At 44.6% G+C, this 20370-nt stretch overlaps 1 protein-coding gene across 2 annotated transcripts in view; it reads left to right on the forward strand.

Moving 5' to 3' along the window:
* The window catches only part of TESC (tescalcin), a 414921-nt gene that overhangs the window by 346801 nt on the left and 47750 nt on the right, over nt 1–20370 (forward strand). For both annotated transcript variants that reach the window (XM_069619210.1, XM_069619211.1), the window contains exon 3: nt 17398–17478. In XM_069619210.1, coding sequence (XP_069475311.1) covers nt 17398–17478 — 81 coding nt within the window. The remainder of the gene's footprint in view (nt 1–17397; nt 17479–20370) is intronic.

Raw genomic sequence — 20370 nt, forward strand, 5'->3', positions numbered from 1 at the left:
TGCCGGGGACCCACCAAACGATCCTTCACTGGTTCAGCCTTCCTCACTAAGCTCGGTCACATCTGTGCATTCGGCCAGGGGCAGAACAAACCCCCTTCCCTCTGCCGACACCCCTTGAGGCGGCTACAACTACATTAGCTTCAGACCCCACTTGTTAGAAAATCGTGGATACGCCTCTGCAGTAGCAGGCTCGAAATGTATTCTTTCAAGATTTTAAAGCGTCCCCAACCAGCACGATCCTCCCCGCAATGAGAGACAATGATGGACTCTCCCAGGATGGGAATAAGGCCAAGACAAGTGCGGGTGAGCGTAAATGGGAGTTTATCAATCAGAATAGGGCATGCAAAGAACTCTGCAAACTCCGAGAGCGCTCTGTCTGACAATAGCAAAGACAGGCGTATATATTTACAAAAAAACGTCATCAGGACCTACATACTATAGGGGGCACAAGTTCAATGGGATTGGGTGGGGACGACTAGCTATAGGTGCTGCTGCGATGTGGTTGGCCTTGGCTGGGGGACGTCACTGGTCAGCCTCGTGGGTTGGGCTGGGCCTGGCAGGTTAGCTGGGTTCATCCGGGCGGTGTTGTTGTGCCACTGTGGCCAGTGTCAGAGATGAATGTCTTTTCCTGACTTCTTTGCCCTAGGCCATGCACACCACAGTCATTCAGTCATTTGCAATTTTATCTTCTTTAGTAAATCTTCCAATAGGTTATTCTACAGGTTAATGCAACACAGCACAGAAGGAATGCACTTCGAGAGGGATTTGATGGCGATTCATCAGTACATGGTTACCAGTGTCCTGTTGACCGGGTACCATAGGTCGTGGGGCTGGGTCTCAGGGCATGGGACAGGCGGTACATGTCCTCCTGTCTTGTTAGAAGTCGTTATGAATGTGTTGCTGTAATGTTGCCATAATATTGGGTGTCCTTATTTTACAGGGGCCATTAACCTAAGGTGATCCGGTGGGTTGTGGGGTTTAAGAGAGGGCGCCTCTGGATTTGTGTATTCAGGCGGAGGTTTACTGTTGGGCTGTAAATAATGCAGGTGGCGGCCCGTGGCCTTGGGTGCTGCAGAGGGAACTAAAATCTTTGAAGCGGCTCCAGCCTATTTGGGGGATGTGGAGCAGTGCGGCGCGGGCCTCTGTCTGACAGGCTTCGCTGGGAGGGAGGGGGAATGGCCTTGCATATACTCACAAAGGTATCTTCCTCGTGTGTTGCCGTTTTGAGGTGAAAGCATCATAAACATTAAAATAATATACAATACTAATTGAGTAATTCCAAAGCTCACATTTTAACATTGCTAATGCCTCTCGAATATAGCCAGTCCGAGCACATTATTTGTACACTATGTTTTAACAACTACAACATTTTGTTATATGCATATACATTTGCAGTAAGTGAGGTAGTAGTGAGGTTGGTGGAGCGCATAGAAACGACTCGCCACTGTACGTGACGGTAGTGGCACATAAGGGGCTTGTGCATACACACATGAAGGGTGCATTTTCGTGCACCCTTTACATTATCCCTTAATATGGTTGCATTTGTCTGTCTTTGCACTCTAGCAGCATTAGTTCGGTTATGGCGCGGGACCGTGGGGTGTAAACTTGTCAATGATACGCATAACAAATAACCCCCCCCCGGGACGCTTCTACTATTTGTACATAACTGCAGTGGTGGGGGTGCTTCATTGCTAATGCCATGTGAACATGCATTCTGCCATATCTATACATCTTGCAGGTTTTCTAATCAAGGAGGTTTGTGGAGAAAATGCACCCATCGCAGGTAGTTTTGGCATTAGTATTTGGGAACTCTTGCTTTTATCCGAGGGCCATTTTTCAGTTCTCTTTCCACCCAGGCTCTGCTGGCCGGGTCATGCTCTCATGCTGGGAGCAGCGATACACTGCGGAAGGTGAAATGTTACAGTGTTGGTATCTTACACTAGCTCATGTCCGTCTTGTTTGTGGGAACGGGCTCACAGCGGATCTGCCAGGGAGCTGTGGCCACAGGGATAATTGAAACTCTCCAAAGGTGGGGGCCGCGCTGCAGTGCGCCGAGCTCACACCATTTTTATTAGACAAAAATGGTTTCTGAGGCCTAGCTAAATTCAATACGTTTGGGCAATGTCTTCAGTAGGTGAGCCATGGCCCTCACCTGGGATGGGGATGTAGGCAAGGGGGGTCTTTTGGACCAATCCTCCCCTACAATGGTTACGCTCTTAGGGACTTTAAGTAACAACTATCCATAGGTCATAATGTTGCAGGCTTCATATGTTTTCTTGTGAATTGTAAACAGTCACACTAATGCGGGTTTGCAATCCAATCTTTGTAGGTGGAAAATGGTTATACTGTTGCGGCAATCCAGTACAATCCTTGTAAAATGAAGATGGTTGTACTGTCTCAAACTACTTATAACAAACATTTCCTTTTGAAAAAGTAACATTCATACGGTTTACTTTCTTTTGCAAGGGTCCTACTTTTTCAGACCTGCATACAAAATCTCTCATGACGAGAATAGCAGTACATGTTAGAAAGTGAAGACAGACTGCTGCCGTGGTCCCTCTCTGCACAATATATTCCTGTAGTCTGATCTGCAGGAAAAGGGTAGGCCACTGGGCGGGGAACTAACTCAATGATATGGTAGCCCAGCAAGTAGAGAATGGGGCATTGCACCCGTTCTGTGGGTGATGAGTTTGATCCACTAAGAAGCATTTCACTTTCCACATTGTGTGTGCTGTTCATTATTTTCGGAATGTTCCCTTGAAGTGTTTTGAAGTAAAAAGGGCCTACAGCCATTAGGCAAAAATGTGTTACAACACTAATGATGCCACCGGGGTGGGATTGGCAGTGAACCTACACACTGTACTGTCCTTCCCTGGTATGCACTGCCCAGCGTTCCTGCAGCCATGACAGGACCCAAAAGACCAAATATGTAGCAAGACTAAGACGAAAGTACCAGGACGAATCATCAATAGCACCCTGGCCCAAACCACAGCAAGGTTCCAACATACACTTGTCACGATAGATAGCAAGGGAATAGGGAACACCCAACCCTCAGCTCCGAAACCAAAGGATGAGAAATAGACACACCCAATCACACTATACAATGCTCAGGTTACAGCTGGGAGCACAACGCGCCATCACACACAAGCAAATACCAAACAATAGCTTTAAGGAAGACACCCCACAATATATTGACCGACTAACTGAGAAATAGCCACGACAGGAGGAAACTAAAGACTGAATACATAGGCTGATCAAGGGGGATGTACTAGGACGTTTCACTAATAGCACCCTGGCCCTGAACCACTCCAAATTCCAAAGACTAATGTCACGATAGCAAGGGAACAGGGAACACCCAACCTCAGCCCCCACTCCGGATGGAGAGAAACCAGACATACCTATCACACCATACAATGCTAATTAGGTTACAGCTAGGACCGCGCAGCACCATCACACACTACAGTGAGACGGCCTATACGGAATCAGCAACTACCTCACCCACAGGAATACAGCTCAAACGGAACAAGAAGCATTAGAACCGGGATAAAGACCCCACTAACCCAACTTTCAAATCTCTGCATACTCAACCCACCCAAAACTCACACAACCATCTCTCACCCAGCAATCCGCACGCACTTTACCACACTGCATCAACAACACACAAACAACACATAAACAACACCTACAGCACACAAGGTCTCGCCCGATCCGATGCTCACACCAAAGCTCAGCGCACGGTGTATACCGAACTGAAGCTGCCAACAGCACACCACCTCTCCCACTCTCCTACTCCCCCTCCACCCGACTAACCCTCCCTGCCCTCTTTCTTGTTTACAGATCTGCCAGAGTGCCTGGGGACCAATTCCGTTGGTCATGGTGCACTATATAAGTACCTTTAACATAACATACATTGGTGTCTTAAGCACAATATATGACAGGCTCCCAGCACCCAACTGGGTGTTGGGAGGACATTTCACACTAGCAGGCCCTTAAAGCACCCATTATTGTGAAATGCATGGCAAAAAATGAATTTTTATCAGTGTGTGAGGGGTAGAAATGCAAGTGGGACAGCAAGGTTCATACTGCTGCTGTTACACTTAATAAAAAATGCATGACAAGCTCATGAATGTGCATCCCTCATAACTGCTCGGAACAGGAGAATGTTTTTTGGTTCTGTGCACTTTAAAGGAATGGTTCGGTCAACATTTTTTATTGCCCCTACGGGTCGGCCATGTGTTTTTAAGCCTAATTCGCTCGATTTTAGAAAAATTTCCTATGGACCTTACCCGAGTTTTCGTCCATTAAACGCATGCGAAAACAGGCATCAGGGAGCGGCCATTTTGTGATAATGCTATCATTTCCCCCATCACCCTGGCTGACCTGCTTTTGTGGCACTAAATCATATTCCCTGAGCCTGACATTATCAAAACATTCATATTCCCCGCCTCTCTCCGTGACGTTTCTGTGCTGCGTAGGCAAACGCGCCCAGTCGTCTTCTACGCGACTTCACACAGAACCCGGAAACCAACACAGATCAACTTACAACACAGCGCGCCACAATTCGGAATATGAAACTGTACTTTAAAATCAAACAGCAACACAGTACATTTGGTAAAGTACATTTATTTGACATTAAATGTTTATAGAATATTCAGCAATTGCCATATGAACTCCGAATGCCATTTATTTTCTTTTATCTCTATCCGCAAATCCGTAAAAGTTTATCGTGAGTCACGCGCTGTTCCTTTATGGTACACAGGGTGTTGGTTTTCGTTAAAAGAAGCACTTTGGTCGCACGTTGAACCGCAAGGCTGTTCCATCAAGTAGGCACTAGGCCAGCGTAAAGGTTGATATGTTGCTTTTAGCCGCTAGTACCGCGTAAGGGCATATGGGTCCTTGGCGATCGTCCCATAAAATCATCAAAATTGTGCAGTTGTTTACATTAAGCTGCAGCTGGCGGTTGAAAAAACCATCTGCCGGTGTCTGAAACTGGTGGCAGTAGCAATAGGGAAGGATATACCTGTTTTGAAAACATAAAATTTATAATTAGTCTCGCCAGCCGATCTTTATTAATATTATTCATTTTATTTATTACGGCCGAGCTGAAACTATTTGCTTTCAAGGATAGTGCAATGGAGTATGTTCGGCTCTAAAATCAATGCGAAAAGTAACAAAATAAATCGAGGTTAGTACACAATGAGAAACGACTTTTTGTCTACATGCGTGTGGAATGTGGACCTGCATGCCCATGTGCCAGCTACAAGGACGATCCCACAAACTTTTTCCAAGCTCTTCATTCATTCATTTATTCATGCATCCATTCATTAATTCTTCATTCCGGTATAAAAAAGTCTAAAGAGTTACTTAGATTATATTTGCAATTTCCATTGTGTCTCTGCATAATGCAGTCCGTAAATCCCACTGTGTTCTTGACAACGATTTTTCGTATACTGAATTAACATGAAACTCGGTCTAGTTTCAGAATTTTCTGCCTTATCGTCTCTTACGTTATTGCACCTCCCTTTCAAATTAAGTTCTTTCGGCATGGTCCCTGTCTCTCAAGGTCAAAAACAATAGAACCTTATACTGCCAGTGCGAGTTGTGGGCCTCTTCAGGGCGCGAGCTGAAAATCAAAGCCTCTGACCTTCACTAGAAATGAGCATACATTCTTTCTTTGCAACATCCCGTAGTAAAGCCATCTGTGAGAACTTGAAGTTTCGAATCCATCTATGTACTGCGCCTCAATGTGCAAATGCGAACTGGCTTCTCTCTCATCTGCAACGGCTCGCTTGGCGCGTTCTAAGGCCCCCAATTTTGTCCTCGTTGTCTGCGAGCTTTGAAGCCCCAAAGAACCATAACTATTGAGACTTTAAATTTTTTGGGGAAGGTCAGGGAAAGTATAAAATACCTGAGGAGTTGAGTTGAAAGTGAGATTTATTGTTTGTTTGTTTTATTATTTGCAATACGCAAGCCTCCCCTCGGTTAACAGTGCGCAGCATTTACAAGAGATTGCGAAAATTAGTTACATCTACAAAAATATATACATAACATATAGACAAGGTCAGCAAAATGAGGTGAATAGAGAGAGAATTCAAAGATGACACCCAGGTTGTTCGCCACCCAGGATGGTGAAGGTAGGGGTTAGGGTTAGCGTACTTTGTATGCACACTGTACAATAACATTTATTTACAAAACGACAATCGTATTACAATTATTTAAACCGGGATTTGTACTTCACAACCAGCTCTCCTTTGGGTGGACATGGCACAGTGGCAATGTTGGGTGGCAATGGATCAGTGCTCTGCACAGAAACGTTCAAAATTTCATATCTGTGCTTCTCTAATACAGCAACAATAAGGCTTTTGACAAAGTCGAACTCCATTTCCTCATAGACTGGTTTGATCACACATTGCTTACTTCTTAGGCCTTAGTGTAGCGAGGCATCCTTACATTATCCGTAGTCCTAGATTGTTCACGGCCGAGATTCTCGTTATGGGCCAAGACGGCAAGTAGAGTCCTATGTCTCATGCCCTGTATGCTGAAATGCAAGCGCTTTGGCCTGTACTTTAGGCGCATATTGTGGAACACCTCCAAACTTCCTGTGTGACAGAATTCTGTCAGTCCGCTCAAATCTCTTGATAGAGTTTTATCGAAAACAATCTTCTCAATGGCTTTGTGTGTCGGTGAAGATGGATTCAACCACTTCTTCTTCCGTGCCTCCACTGTGGACAAAGGGCCATGTTCACATTGGTGGAAATGTAGGTGTTCTGACCAGCGGTGCACGCTGGTACAGTGGTGCATGCAGTGGTGCATCAGTGACCGCCATTTTTCAAGTAGTATTTCCACTGACCCTTCACAAGTTTTGGAGCTCCACCAAAGATGGTTGCTGATAGACTGGGACCACTCTGAAATACTTTCCAAACCTTTTTTTTTCCCTGCAGCCGAGATTTTCTTATTGATTGATTTAGCAAGATGCCATACGTCAAATCGATGTTTAATATGTGGGAACTGCTCTCTCATTGTCTTGGCAATTGAAACGTGTCTGTCCGTGGCTATGAGGTCGATGTGCATTCCCCTCGATTGTAGATATTGCACTGATTTTATAAATCCTAGTTTCTCCATGGCCAATGAGGATGTACATTGTGTTACCTGCACGACCACCAAACTCACAATTTTCTTACTATCCATGTCCTGAAAGTGGTAGGTGCAGTACTTGGCAGAAAATCCAGGGCTGTCGCACTGTCCATCGCCGGCTAGCCTGAATCATTGCCTTCGAATGTACTTGCTAGAGACAATTGTTCAGTTTTCCAAGCATCACTAATGGCCGGAAACAGATAATCATGTTGGTATTTGTAGTACTGCGTTTTTTAAATGAAATGGAGTCCCACAAACTGAAAGAAAGACTCTAACTGGAGCCACTAAAAAGTGATGCAGCTGCACACAGTAGATTGCCTGCTGGCAGTTTCCCCAGCATTGGTTGTGCAGACCATGAGAACGTATGATGTAATCTACAGGCGGCATGTATTGTGACGTTCCTGCTTTGTTTTTGATGAGTCACATGAATCAATGGCTTCCCACATACTTTCCCTCTGACGGAATGCCCACATTTCAGCATACTTATAATATCCATCAAACAACTGTCGAATACTATGCATTTGCCCTCTTTCATTAGACTGTCATCCTGCGTCAAAGTTGTTTTGGCCTGTGACGTTAAGGACATATCACCACATTTGAAAGAAATATCGCTGCTATCAAGTTCTGATGCGTCGGTGAATGCTGCTGCTGGTTCATTCTCTGTCATTTCAACATCTGCTACCTCAACATTGATGGGAGAACACAACATTGCTGACAGCTTTTTTGGTGGCAATTTTTTGGCGGGTGTAGATTGTGTGAATTGATCTGCAACTACTTCAGAGCTATCTTCAATACATCCAGTATCATGTTGTTGCAGTGATTCTCCGGACACATTCATTTCATGTTCTGGCCATTGGACATGAGCATCCGAGTCTCAACACGCCGCGTCTGAATTAATAGTTCCTCCATAGCCATAGTGTAAATGGTCTGGCAAGCAACATCTCTCATTCGCTTCACTGTCTGTGTATGTATAGTTCGTAGACCCACGGGTAACTAGAGGACAGATTGGAAAAGGGATGTTCAGTTTAAACACAAGATAAAGTATAGTACAATTGACTGGAAAAAAACATAAAATAGTCCCCAGCACAAAAAAATTTCTAAAGTTATGAACTGTTTGTAACTAACCTTATTTTTGTTTCTTTTCTTTGCAACTTTTTTGACTCGACCTTCAACATCTGCACGCTGTTGCTCCGATTCGTATCCGCATGTCTCCCCTTCCTCTTGTGCTGCAACGACTATATTTTCTGTATCCGCATAGACAGGACGAAATGAGGCCCCATCGACTCCCTGAAACATAGTATTTTCATTACTGTGTATCAAAATATTGTTAGCATAAAACACACGTGAGGACGAACACACATGTACAGCTCAATAGCCAAACACGATTTAAACATTGTGTGGAACAATCAAACGACAAGTATTCGAGCTCTGATGACCTAGTTCGATGGAGCTGTCAGTATCCATACCACTGGCTCTGCATGGACTGCCACGAATTATTGTATTGAAGAGGAGGCATCAGCAACTCCCTGAAACACAGTACTTGCGTTAGTATAGTTTTCAATATTGTAAACATAACACACACTTGGGGTCGACGGCACAGGTACATATAAAGAGATAACCACAAATTTTGCATTGTCTAAAAGAATCAAGGAATATTTAAATATGATCAGATTTAATCGACTTATTTCTCCCATTTCTTTACATCTGCATCATCTAAATGGGATCTTGTGATTGTAGTGGAAGCTCCATCGTCTCCCTGAAACACAGTACTTGCGTTAATAGGGAAGAAAGTATAGCAAATGGAATCACGTTATATGATCACGCTCGATGGAGCTGTCAGTATCCATATCTCGTGCTGCTGAAGAATATCTATGGATGTTGTAAATGTGGTGCGCACTTCCGAAAGCTGTTGCGCCGATTCGTATCCGCATGGTCCCGCTTCCCCTGGAATTACTTGAATGTCAGGCTCCGCATCAAGTGCGTGGTTTGACGCTTCAACAACTGCCTGAAACATAGTATTTGCATTAGTAAGGATTACAATACTGAAAACACAACACACACTTGGGGTCTACCACACACGTACATATTAATGGCTAACCACGAATGAAACATGGTGTAGAACAATCAAACGACAAGTGTTCCAGTCCTGATGATCACGGTCGATGAAGCTGTATGTATCCATACCTCGTGCTGCTGAAGAACATCTAGGGCTGTTGTCAATGTGGTGGACGCTTCAGCATCTCCCTGAAAGACAGTACTTGCTTAAGTATGGATAACACTAATTATAACTGAAAACAAACACCAGGGGACGACAACTAAGGTGTATATCAATTGGAAAGCACTAACCAAACAATTGGTAAAATAATCACACGATACATAAAAACTATTACTTGACATGCATAAAACAAGTCTGTAGCGGAATAGCCAAGTATGATTACCTGATACGTGCTAGAAGTGGTTGATAACTGCGGGCACGTCACAGAAGTAGAATGTTCTTGCTTCAGATTCAAGGGATAGTCAAGAAGTTGTAAAGGTAAATTATTGTTTGATAATGAAATGCCAATATTTAAAATGGCCATGTAAGGAGACAGAATACTTGAGTAATACGCAATAAGGCACAGTTCCCTGTGCCCATATATAGATTTCGTTTGTGGGTTATGAAATCTAAAAATAATATATTGATAAATGTCATTATTCAAAAAGCTATACACTCATATCAATGTCGAAAGTATTACAAATTGGAAACAACACCTAAAATATCAATGAATCCATTTGGCTACCTACACACTACCGCAAGGCCTAAAGCTAAAAACGGACACTTGACTCACCAGTGGCGGAATGTAGACGAATAGAGTGGGAATAGCGTTTGCGAGCAATTTTCGTGTCGTTCGCCGTTTATTCTTCTTTGTTACCCAAGATGTGGTGTACATGTTCGAGGGAAAGTGCCGGCTGCAGATGCGGTATCGATCACCACTCTTGTCCTCAAAGACTTGTTGGACTCTACTTTCCAGCTCATCCAGTGGATATGCACAATGTCTGACCCATTCTCTTATTCGATGAACAGTTTTCGGGAATACATGCATTGTAGTGCCTTCAGAATTAGCATGGGTCTTCGAAGGGCAAACGCTAATCGAACAGGCAGACATTGTTGAAAATTCTGAAAAGTAAATATCAAGATTATTATAAAACCTTGATGAATAAAAATGTCATAAAAAAGTAAATGAACCATACCATGTTCAATGCAAGGTTTGCTTTGGTCGCCGGAACTATACCAGTTCATCATGTGCGGCTTAGTATTTGCATAAGTTACAGAATTTTTTAAATGATGTGACTAAACTCTGAACATGTGACTCGTCCCTTGGATGTTCTGTCTTGCACGAGAAGGAAACATGCTTACATTATAGACTGGACCCCCGAAGGATGCAATTCGATGACAATTGACACAGATGAAAATAAATAGATCTATCGATAGCATAACAATTGAAACTCAAGTCAATAGCAATGAAACCAATGACCATAGCACTATTGGGTACTGTAATCGCAAATAGATAGAAATGTAAAAATTACCGAAATATGACTAAGATACATGGCCTTACCTTGACCAACAAACAGTTGGATTCAGCAGGCCGAGCAGTATGTTGCAGGAGAACAGGTAGATGGCCACAGGTAGCACACTGACGATTTTGCTTGAAGCGGTCACAGATAGCATGACGACGAGCAGATTATCATAGATCTCAGTGCTTCTCAGGTAGAAGGTTCAGGAGTTGACTTGCAAAGCACAAAGATGTTCTCATGAGACATATCAAGTGGTTTATAAAGTATTAGAAACAGGGGTGTGTTTGTGAATGAATGACGTGTGTATGTCGTGGTATTATGTGGTTTGCAGGGGGGCGGCCTGCCTCAGGGGAGGCCTGCCTGGAGACACGGGGTCTGAGGAGGCCATGTGAGCGATGGCCCCTGGGCGTGGGATACCTTTTGAAGTGTACATGCTGTTTGGCACCTTGGCCGTTTGCGCCCGTGACAGCCCCCCATGCCAGCGCTCATCCCCGTGTGTGAATGTGAACCGCCTTTGATAGAGGGGGTGGGATGGATAGGCCTGGGGCGTGCAGAAAAGGCACAGGAAGACTGCTGAATGGAGATTGGATTGCACTTATGTGGATTGCAGGGGGGCGGCCTGCCTCAGGGGAGGCCTGCCTGGAGACACGTGGTCTGAAGAGTCCATGTGAGCGATGGCCCCTGGGCGTGGGATACCTTTTGAAGTGTATATGCTGTTTGGCATCTTGGCCGTTTGCGCCTGTGACAGCCCCCCATGCCAGCGTTCATCCCCGGGTGCGAACTGCCTTTGATAGAGGGGGTGGGATGGATGGGCCTGGGGCGTGCAGGCAAGTGTGTGGGAGCGAGGGGCCATCAGGCCCCTCTCATCCTTTACTTCTCAGTAGAAACTTGGACCAAGTGCCTCCATAGTGGGTTCGCCCCTTGCCCTTATCTGATGTTAACTTTGGTTGACATTCGCGTAGATGGGACCACTGAGCAGGACACAGGGCATCCATTTTTGTACGCCCTTTCCACTCCATCTTGGTGGCCAGGCCTCACTGCGCAGAGCACATGGCCCCCACCCTCGTTCCCACTCTGACTGGAAAACTCCAGAGGTATTTGCAACAGCTAATAAATGTAACACATCACTCTTCCTCTGAGATCACTGTCCTGCATGTGAACCAGCCTGAACTAAGCACATAGCTCGTTCATCTCCACAAACGTGTCCTTGCCCACGCACCCTCGCCAATGGAAATTTACTGCCATTCTGACCCTGTGTCCCTGCAAGTTATTCTCTTCATGTGCCAGACCACTGACCACGCCATGATGCCCACCTAGCTGATCCCCAACTAACATTAGACCCCTACTGCAGTATATCGTTGCCTATCAATAACAAATGCCACATACCGGAGATTCTTGTGAGCACAGACCCACACTTCAAACAGTGTATTATAGTGGTCAAGACCCTTAACCTAAGGCCTGTATAATCCAATGTTAATTGATAGTATAGATATATGTGTGACTTTTATAGAGACATAACCGACTGAAAGACTTTAAACAAGTGTTATTTAGTGCATGCATTATTGAGAATATATTATGTTAGCTTAGATAGTGACCACCCTGCTTCACAGCGACCTGACCTTCATCCATTCGGAGCACAGATGTCTGATGTCCATCCTTGAATGGAGACACACTTGATTCATTTAAAAAATCGAAACAACCGTTGTTAAAATATATGTGGTGTTTTATTTTGTATCTTATTTTGATGACACAAAAATACAGGACTTTAAACATTGTACAGGTCAGGTTGAAGCACAGCGAGAGAAAATCCCCTGTACTGACAGCTGTCACTCTGGAACGTTTCTCTTATGGCACGAAAGGCACAGGCGGGTATCACTCTTCGAACGCGGTGTCCAAGCCTCCCGTGAAGCCACCATGTAAAGGAACGATAGGCCACCAGCCTGTACCATCTGTGAAAAGGAATGAAACAAACTGTTTTTAAATGACCAAGATAAGTTTAATAAACGTTTGTTGTCAATGACAATTCTTGTAACTAATGGCATTCTGCTCGGACAGATGCTATCTAGACACTGCACACTATTGAACGACTTTCATGCGTTACAATGATATGTATATGTAATTTTGGATATAGTAGAAGACCATGAAATAGGAGTGGCATGACAAGCAGAGTATACTTACTCGTTACTCGGATTACGAGGACGAACAGTTGCGCGAAGTTCGTGCATAAGCACCATCATTATCCTCAACACGGACCGTGTGAGGCAGGCTGCCCTGAAGTCTGGCAGCTTGGTGATGCATTGCGGTCGTGGCTCGCCTTCCGAAATGTAGGCCACGCATCCCGAGTTTTCACAGCAGCAGCAGTTCTCGTCCTCGGTTGGCATTAGCTCGCACCGATTGCATGTGCACTAGGTGGAAACACTGTCCATGCGACTAGGTCCAGGCTCTTCAGCTGTTGAATCGTCCTCCCAACTGCCGTCCGAAGACCCATCGTTTTCGCGTGTTCCCCTTTCCAGTAGTTCCTCCTTGGTACACTCCGGCTCGTACATGTAGGGCATTATTGTAGCCATTGTGTGTTAAACAAACTAAAATAATTTATAGCGGTGGTACTGGTATCTGTTCACACGGACTACAAGCAACGAAGGTAGCTGACTAGAGCACAGAAACGAGTCACAGAATACTCAAAGTAACACAGAGAGAGGAATGGAATCGAAAATCTGCTGCTGTGTGTTGTGAAACGGTCTGTTTATACTTATTGAGGAAAGAGGCGTCCTGCCATTTCCATGGCGACACGTCATTAGCTGAAGTGCAGCGAATTTTGACACGAGACGTGCTTTGGCGTTGTGAAATGGGCGGTACGCATCTGCTGATGACAGGCTCTGGGGCGGGGGATATGATTTAGTGCTGCAAAAGCAGGACAGCCAGGGCGATGGGGGAAATGATAGGATTATCACAAAATGGCAGCTCCCTGATGTCTGTTTTCATGTGCGTTTAATGGACGAAAACTCAGGTAAGGTCCATAGGAAATTTTTCTAAAATCGGGCGACTTAGGCTTAAAAACACATGGCCGACCCGTAGGGGCAATAAAATGTTTTGACCGAACCATTCCTTTAAATATCACATACAGTTTGCGAATACGATATGTGCTTTAAAATGCACAGAAATGTCTGGTGATTTGCGCAAATTTGCAAAGGGAGTGGAAATATGAAGTCAATAGGCTTCATTATGACATCGGCGGTAGCCGCGCCTGTAATACAAGCACGGCTGCCGACGGTGTCATTTTATTTCCGGCGCACGCAAATGGCCAATTACCGGGTCCGACAGGGCCGTAATGACCCAGTAATTGCCCATTTGCGGGCGCCGGAACAAAGATGCTCCCCATTCCCATTCGGCCCCATAGGGCTGAATGGGAATGGGGTGGTCGATTGCACCGGCACCGTTTATAACGGTGCCGGTGCTTCCGACATGCTGTGCTCGTGGGTGCCTTTCTGCCTGCCAGGTCCGACCTGGCAGGCAGAAAGGCACCCGCGAGCACAAATCTTAGTTTGCCGGTCCAGGAACTACAGTACCGGCATGCTTACTGGTACTGTAGTTCCGGGACCAGCAAACTTATAACGAGGCCAATATCTTGGATAGTGGGGAGGAGCAGGGCATACAATAAGAAGCCAAAACGTCTTATAATGAGAGTAGCTTTGCATATTGAGTACCTAGGTATATTTTGACACTATTAGTGAAGATGGCATGTGATGGTTATACCCGTCAAATAATGTAAGTACCTGGGCGTATAATGCCAGTACTGAACATGTGACAGGTGTACTAGGGTATATTATGGCATTAGTGGGGGAATATGGCATTACTTAGTGTTTGAAGGAGGGACATAGGGGAAGTTGATGTAAATACCTGGTATGATGTAAGTATCTCGACATGTGACGGCAACATATAGCATGATATGGCAGTACTATAAGAACACAGGACAATTTTCCTGTATATGACAGACGACTAACACTGGGCACGTGGTGCTTTGAATGCAGCACTCCAACCATGCATACATCCACCAATATACAACTCAAAAGCCCAAACAATGAGCATGCAAACAAAACATTCCAAATCACACATCCATCCACGTTTGATATAAGTATGCATGGTACTTATTTTAAAAGTGCAAACCTAACTAGAAAGCAACAGATAAAAAGAAGGTTTAGAAAAGCAGAAACACGTTGTGGCAGTGTACTAGGATAACAGGGATGCATGCACAGGTTTAGGCCTTGTAGGTGCTTTAAGGTTCCTTGGCACTCTGAGAAGAACATTGATAGTGTTGAGTTGTACGGATGTCAGCTAGGATGGTATTCCACAGTATTGGTGCATAACAGAAGATGCCCATATCCTGGTCTTCTCTTTCAGGCATTTCTTATTTTCCAGTCTTGTGATGTTGCAGTTTATGAAATTACACTGGCCCCTGGAAATGGCTAGCCTTTAATCTACTTTAACTATGGGCGATCCCAGGGTTTATTTGATATAGCAGCAGGGGGTTATCCCTGGTTTAACACACTTCTATCATGAACTCATGAACAAACCCTCCTGAACTGCTTGTATAGGTAGAGTCTAAATACTTTCAATCGCACGTGTACATTAATCACTTATTAATGTACTTTGTTTCTTCTATTCTTAAGAACTGCTACCTCTGTACTGTCCCTTCATTTTTTGCGAGAGTTCTAAACCAGCTCCAGTACATAGTCCTTCGCTGCTGCTTCAATGTAGTCTCTGCTACGTTATTTCAGAGCACGGCTCTTTTGCAGGGTTTAATCTGCCCAGCGTGTCTTTTTGAACTGCTGAAACAACACGCTGGGCAGATTAAACCCTGCAAGAGAGCCGACACGTTGGCAGATTAAACCCCGCAAGAGAGCCGACACGCTGGGCAGATTAAACCCCGCAAGAGAGCCGACACGCTGGGCAGATTAAACCCTGCAAGAGAGCCGACACGCTGGGCAGATTAAACCCCGCAAGAGAGCCGACACGCTGGGCAGATTAAACCCTGCAAGAGAGCCGTGCGCTGGGCAGATTAAACCCCGCAAGAGAGCCGACACGCTGGGCAGATTAAACCCTGCAAGAGAGCCGTGCGCTGAAATAGCACAGCAGAGGCTACATTGAAGCAGCAGCCAAGGACTATGTACTGGAGCTGGTTTAGAACTCTCACAAAAAAACAAAGCGACAGTACAGAGATAGCAGTTCTTCTGAATCGAAGAATCAAAGAACACCATATACAAATGGTCACTGATGCAGAGATGATTACTTGGACCTCACCTTAAATAAGAAGAATAAATAATAAGAGTCCAGTACGGCAGGCAGCCGAAGCTGGAAGCCGTGCCGCAATGCAGGACCGACTAAAACGGTCGACCAAGTCAAGCCGTAAATATTGATAGTCTAACTAGTACAACACAATAGGTTACAGCTTATGTACCCAAAGTATGTATAGGACTTGAGTCATACTAGCTAATCTAGATTGTTCGAGAAGGAGAATTTAAAGATTGTATGGCTTGAAGCAGCATAGAGCAGTAACTACTTACCTTAAAAAGAAAAAAGGAGGAAGGTTATGTATCACCCTAGGTATCACAGCTTATTATAAGAGATCCCCTGAAGAAGTTCCTTAGATTAGTTCTGGATAAAAAGGTATCAAACAAGTCGGGCAAATTAACAGTCAAGAGATCCTCAATAGGATCTTCAAATTAATTGCAAAATTTGCACAAGATAAGGTTTATAGAATTGCCAGCCAGCATTGAGCACGGTGCCACTTTGAGGCACATTGCACTTTAAATTGGTTTTAAATATGTGGTTTTAAATGTACACATGGATTTGTTGTCATACTGTATATAATTGTTGATACCTTGCTGGTTTTATTAAAGGGTGCCATAGATTCTATGGAATGAATATTAAACATTTTGAAAAGAATCCTAAGTGATTAATGTACGCATGTGTTTGAAAGTATTTAGACTCTACACCGGTCAAGTGGCACAGCGAGTAGAGCGCTCGCTTTGACATCCGTGCAGAGCTTGCTAGCGCAGGTTCCTTTCATCCTTCCGAGGTCGATAAATGAGCACCACACACCGGGGGTAATAATAAGCAGCGCTCAGATACCTGAGGGTTCGTAGCGCTATATAAATGCAAAATTATTACCAATACAAGCAGTCCAGGAGGGTTTATTTACGACAATAGCCTTTAATCTATACACGTCAGTGCTTTAGTTGATTTAGTCTTGTGCATAATACACTCAAAAATAGCCTTACATAACATGCATCCGTGTATACACTAAGCAATGCCAAATGTAAAGCCAGTGCCATATGTTCGCTTTGTCAAAGCTTGTTTTACTTGCTGCAATAGTGGTATCATTTAATGCTGTCCACTGAAGGTATAATTAAATATGTCCCTAATCAGTTGTCTATACACTGTAAAATGAATGAGGATTTTGTAAACAGTCACATGTTGCTGGAGCCGACTATGGTTTTTACTTCTCCTTCTTTCTTTTTTCCATCCTTACACCTTCATTTCCCTTGTATTCATTTCTTTCTTCCAGGGTAGCCTCACCAACCCGCACCCTTCAACTCTATTTTTTTTAATACCTTCTGTCAACTCCCACTTTACCTTTTCAGATTCTTGATCTGCATTATTCGTACTCTTCTCATCTCCTGTGCTCACAATTGTCCTGTCTTTTTACAGCCAGGACCAGTTTGATCGTGTCCAGGACCTGGAATCCAATCCAATCAGGTCGAAGATTGTAAATGCCTTCTTTGACAAGAGGTAAGAGGTCTGCCTGGGTATATTTCCTTTGATCCCCCAAAAGTCCTGGTCTGGAACAAGAATGGTAAAATGAATGGTGCTCTATGATTACTGGTCTGCAGTACAAGTCGTGACCATGGTTCATTGGGGGACCACATCTTTGGTCAGTAATTTGAGTCGGACATTGCAACTCACAGGTGGTTCTGATGAGTTCCCTCAACTAGTCATGACCAGCATGTTCAGTACTGTCCATTTGATTGCAGCTTTTGTCTACTTCGGGGAATTGTTGTCATCTTGCAGGCTAGAGAAGGGATGGTGGTGCTTTATAGGTAACAGCTAGTGCTCCCAGTACTACTACAGGAGGTACATGCCAATGGGAACTTTTTGATTACATACAAACACTAGAGCTGCATTGTGGTCCATAGATTCAGTGGAAAGGATCACTTTATGAAGATTGCCTTCAATACCCAGCAGAACCACCACTTCCTAGCAGTCACTATAAAGAAGGTCATTGACAGATTGGTTGAAGCAAGAAGCAATGGCTGGTCTCCATATTAATGAGTGATGACTTCGTTTTACTTCCAGATTTAGAACTGGTTGGACACGACGGACTTCATATTTAGGTATAGACATATCCAGCTATAACATACAATGAGCACTCACATTCAAGTAAAAAAAAAATGTTTACACAAATATCAACCAACGAACCAGATATAAAAATGTAGTCCAGAGTAGATGAGAAATTGCATTGTCCCATGTAAAATGGGGTGGACAATCACTGCAGATATGACCGTTTAACAGGATTAGATCCCATTAATCTAATTCAGATCTGATCCTGTACCCACATTCTTTGGCTATTTCTGGTGCCTATTTACGAATTCCCCTCATAGAAAAATGGGGGTCTAGACATTTACTATTGAAGTCACCCAGCAGAATTATATGGGCACCCCCGTCTGGCATTTCAGTATTTGTTCCGCAGTTGGCTGACTGGTCTGCCCAGTAGAGGGAGGGGTAGCCTAACACGTGCATGTTTTCCTCTGCCCCTCCAACCTCCTACGCAAAATAACGGCCCAATCCACCTCTCCCGCTGTATGCCTTTAAACTACTCTATTTAAATATAGGCTCCCAATGTTGACCATTTTTTAATACCCTTCTGTCCCTGGTTTATGTTCCCATAGTTACGCCTTCCCCGCCATACATCTTTCAATAAAGCAAAGCTCTTATGCAAAGGCACCTTATTCTAGGAATGGCTCTGCTTATTATTCTTGCTTTCTAAGTCATTTTTGTTCGATGCGACATCCTGTAAATAAATACAAATACAAGTGCATGTGTGTGTAGCACCCCTTGAAAATATTACATTTGAGCACATCATTGAGCCTGTGGATAGACAGCAGCTGGCTCATGGATCTGCTTCTCCATATTGAGAGAAAGTAGTCTCATTAATGGAAGGCTCAGTCTCTCAGACAGAAGGCACCTTACGCTGTTACCCATTCTCTGCACTGGTCACAGTCAAAGTCTGCCATTTTCTGCTCGCTTTTTACAGAAACCCATTTTGGCATGCACCCCCTCAACAATTCTGCGTCTGTAGCTAAGATCTCTTCAGCCAGTCAACATAGAGCATTTTCACCTGGGGAAAGGCACTCAGTTAGTCAGGTGGCTTGAAACACAGACGAGAACTGACAATTTACTGCACACGCTTTTCCAGCACGTCTGAGGCCCTTCGCCGGTTGCCACCATTTATTATGTGCCTTGGCACCTTGGCCGACAGCCCCTAACCAGCCCCCCTCCCTCCACATTCCCCCGTCCCTTCATGTCATCCCACGCACATCTCAACCCATTTACCTGCAGGGGCTACTGTTCTCTGACTCCACCACTCCTTCCCATCTTGGTTTTTGTACTCGAAATTGGGCGCACGCAATATGTGCAGAGCCTGCTATCAGTTAAGAAATAAAAAAACTATTTGCACCTTGTCAGGGGTGCGTCCATGGCCGGTGTCAGACCTGAACTCTCGCCAAGGCTCGGGCTGGTGGGCCGCTACTAGCCATCTACGCACCACAACGTGGGAGTGATTGCTACACAATGGCTGCCATTTTCAGTGTTGGCCCATGAACTGCAAGACGGTGTAGCTCTATGGAAGGGGTCTGCAGCCTGTGGCTCGCCATCTGGTCTGAACTGCACCTCCCATGATCTTTTACCATTGGCCATGGTGGAAAGGGCTGATGGAAGTTGTAGTTAAGAAAATCTGGAGAGCCAAAGGTTACACTCTATGGGCAGGAACTGACATTCATCAAACTACTGCAGTCAAACGTTTTATTCTGCACTTCCTGTTGTGTTCCTAAATCTGATACTATTTGCATATTAAGTTGCACTACTGCTGCACGTCCATGATTTGGAAGGAATGGGATACCCTGTCACTTATGATTGGCACTCCTAGTTATGCTCCATGGACTGCAGATCATGGGCAAGTCTGTGGGTAGGAGCAAGTGCCGGCATTGCTGCTCCATGGAAAGCAAAGCATGGGGGTTTCTAATAATAGAGAGAAGCACCCCACCCAGTGCCATTGTTTGCAGGTAGTGTCTGACACTTGCCCCCGTGGAGCCATAAACGTGGTTGTACCTCATGATTCTGTTAGCATGGGGTACTAAATATCCAGTGGCCTGTGGATTTCTAATTGAGACGGAATTCCTCCGATAAGGGGATCCCCCCATGAACTGTCTGGCTTAGGGTGCAGCAATACTGTGAAGCAGCATATTGCTAGTGCTAGTTATAAGGATATCTACCTGGTCTGACCATACAAACAGCGACAGGCCTTAATGACTTACAGCTTCCTATGAATTGCCGAGCCTATCCTTGACGACTTAAAGCTATGTGGTCCTCCAGACACAGTCAGTAGGACCTCATCCTGGTGAAGGC

This window comes from Ambystoma mexicanum, chromosome 10 (assembly GCF_040938575.1).
Source record: "Ambystoma mexicanum isolate Mex_15411 chromosome 10, UKY_AmexF1_1, whole genome shotgun sequence".
NCBI classification, from domain to species: Eukaryota; Metazoa; Chordata; class Amphibia; order Caudata; family Ambystomatidae; genus Ambystoma; species Ambystoma mexicanum.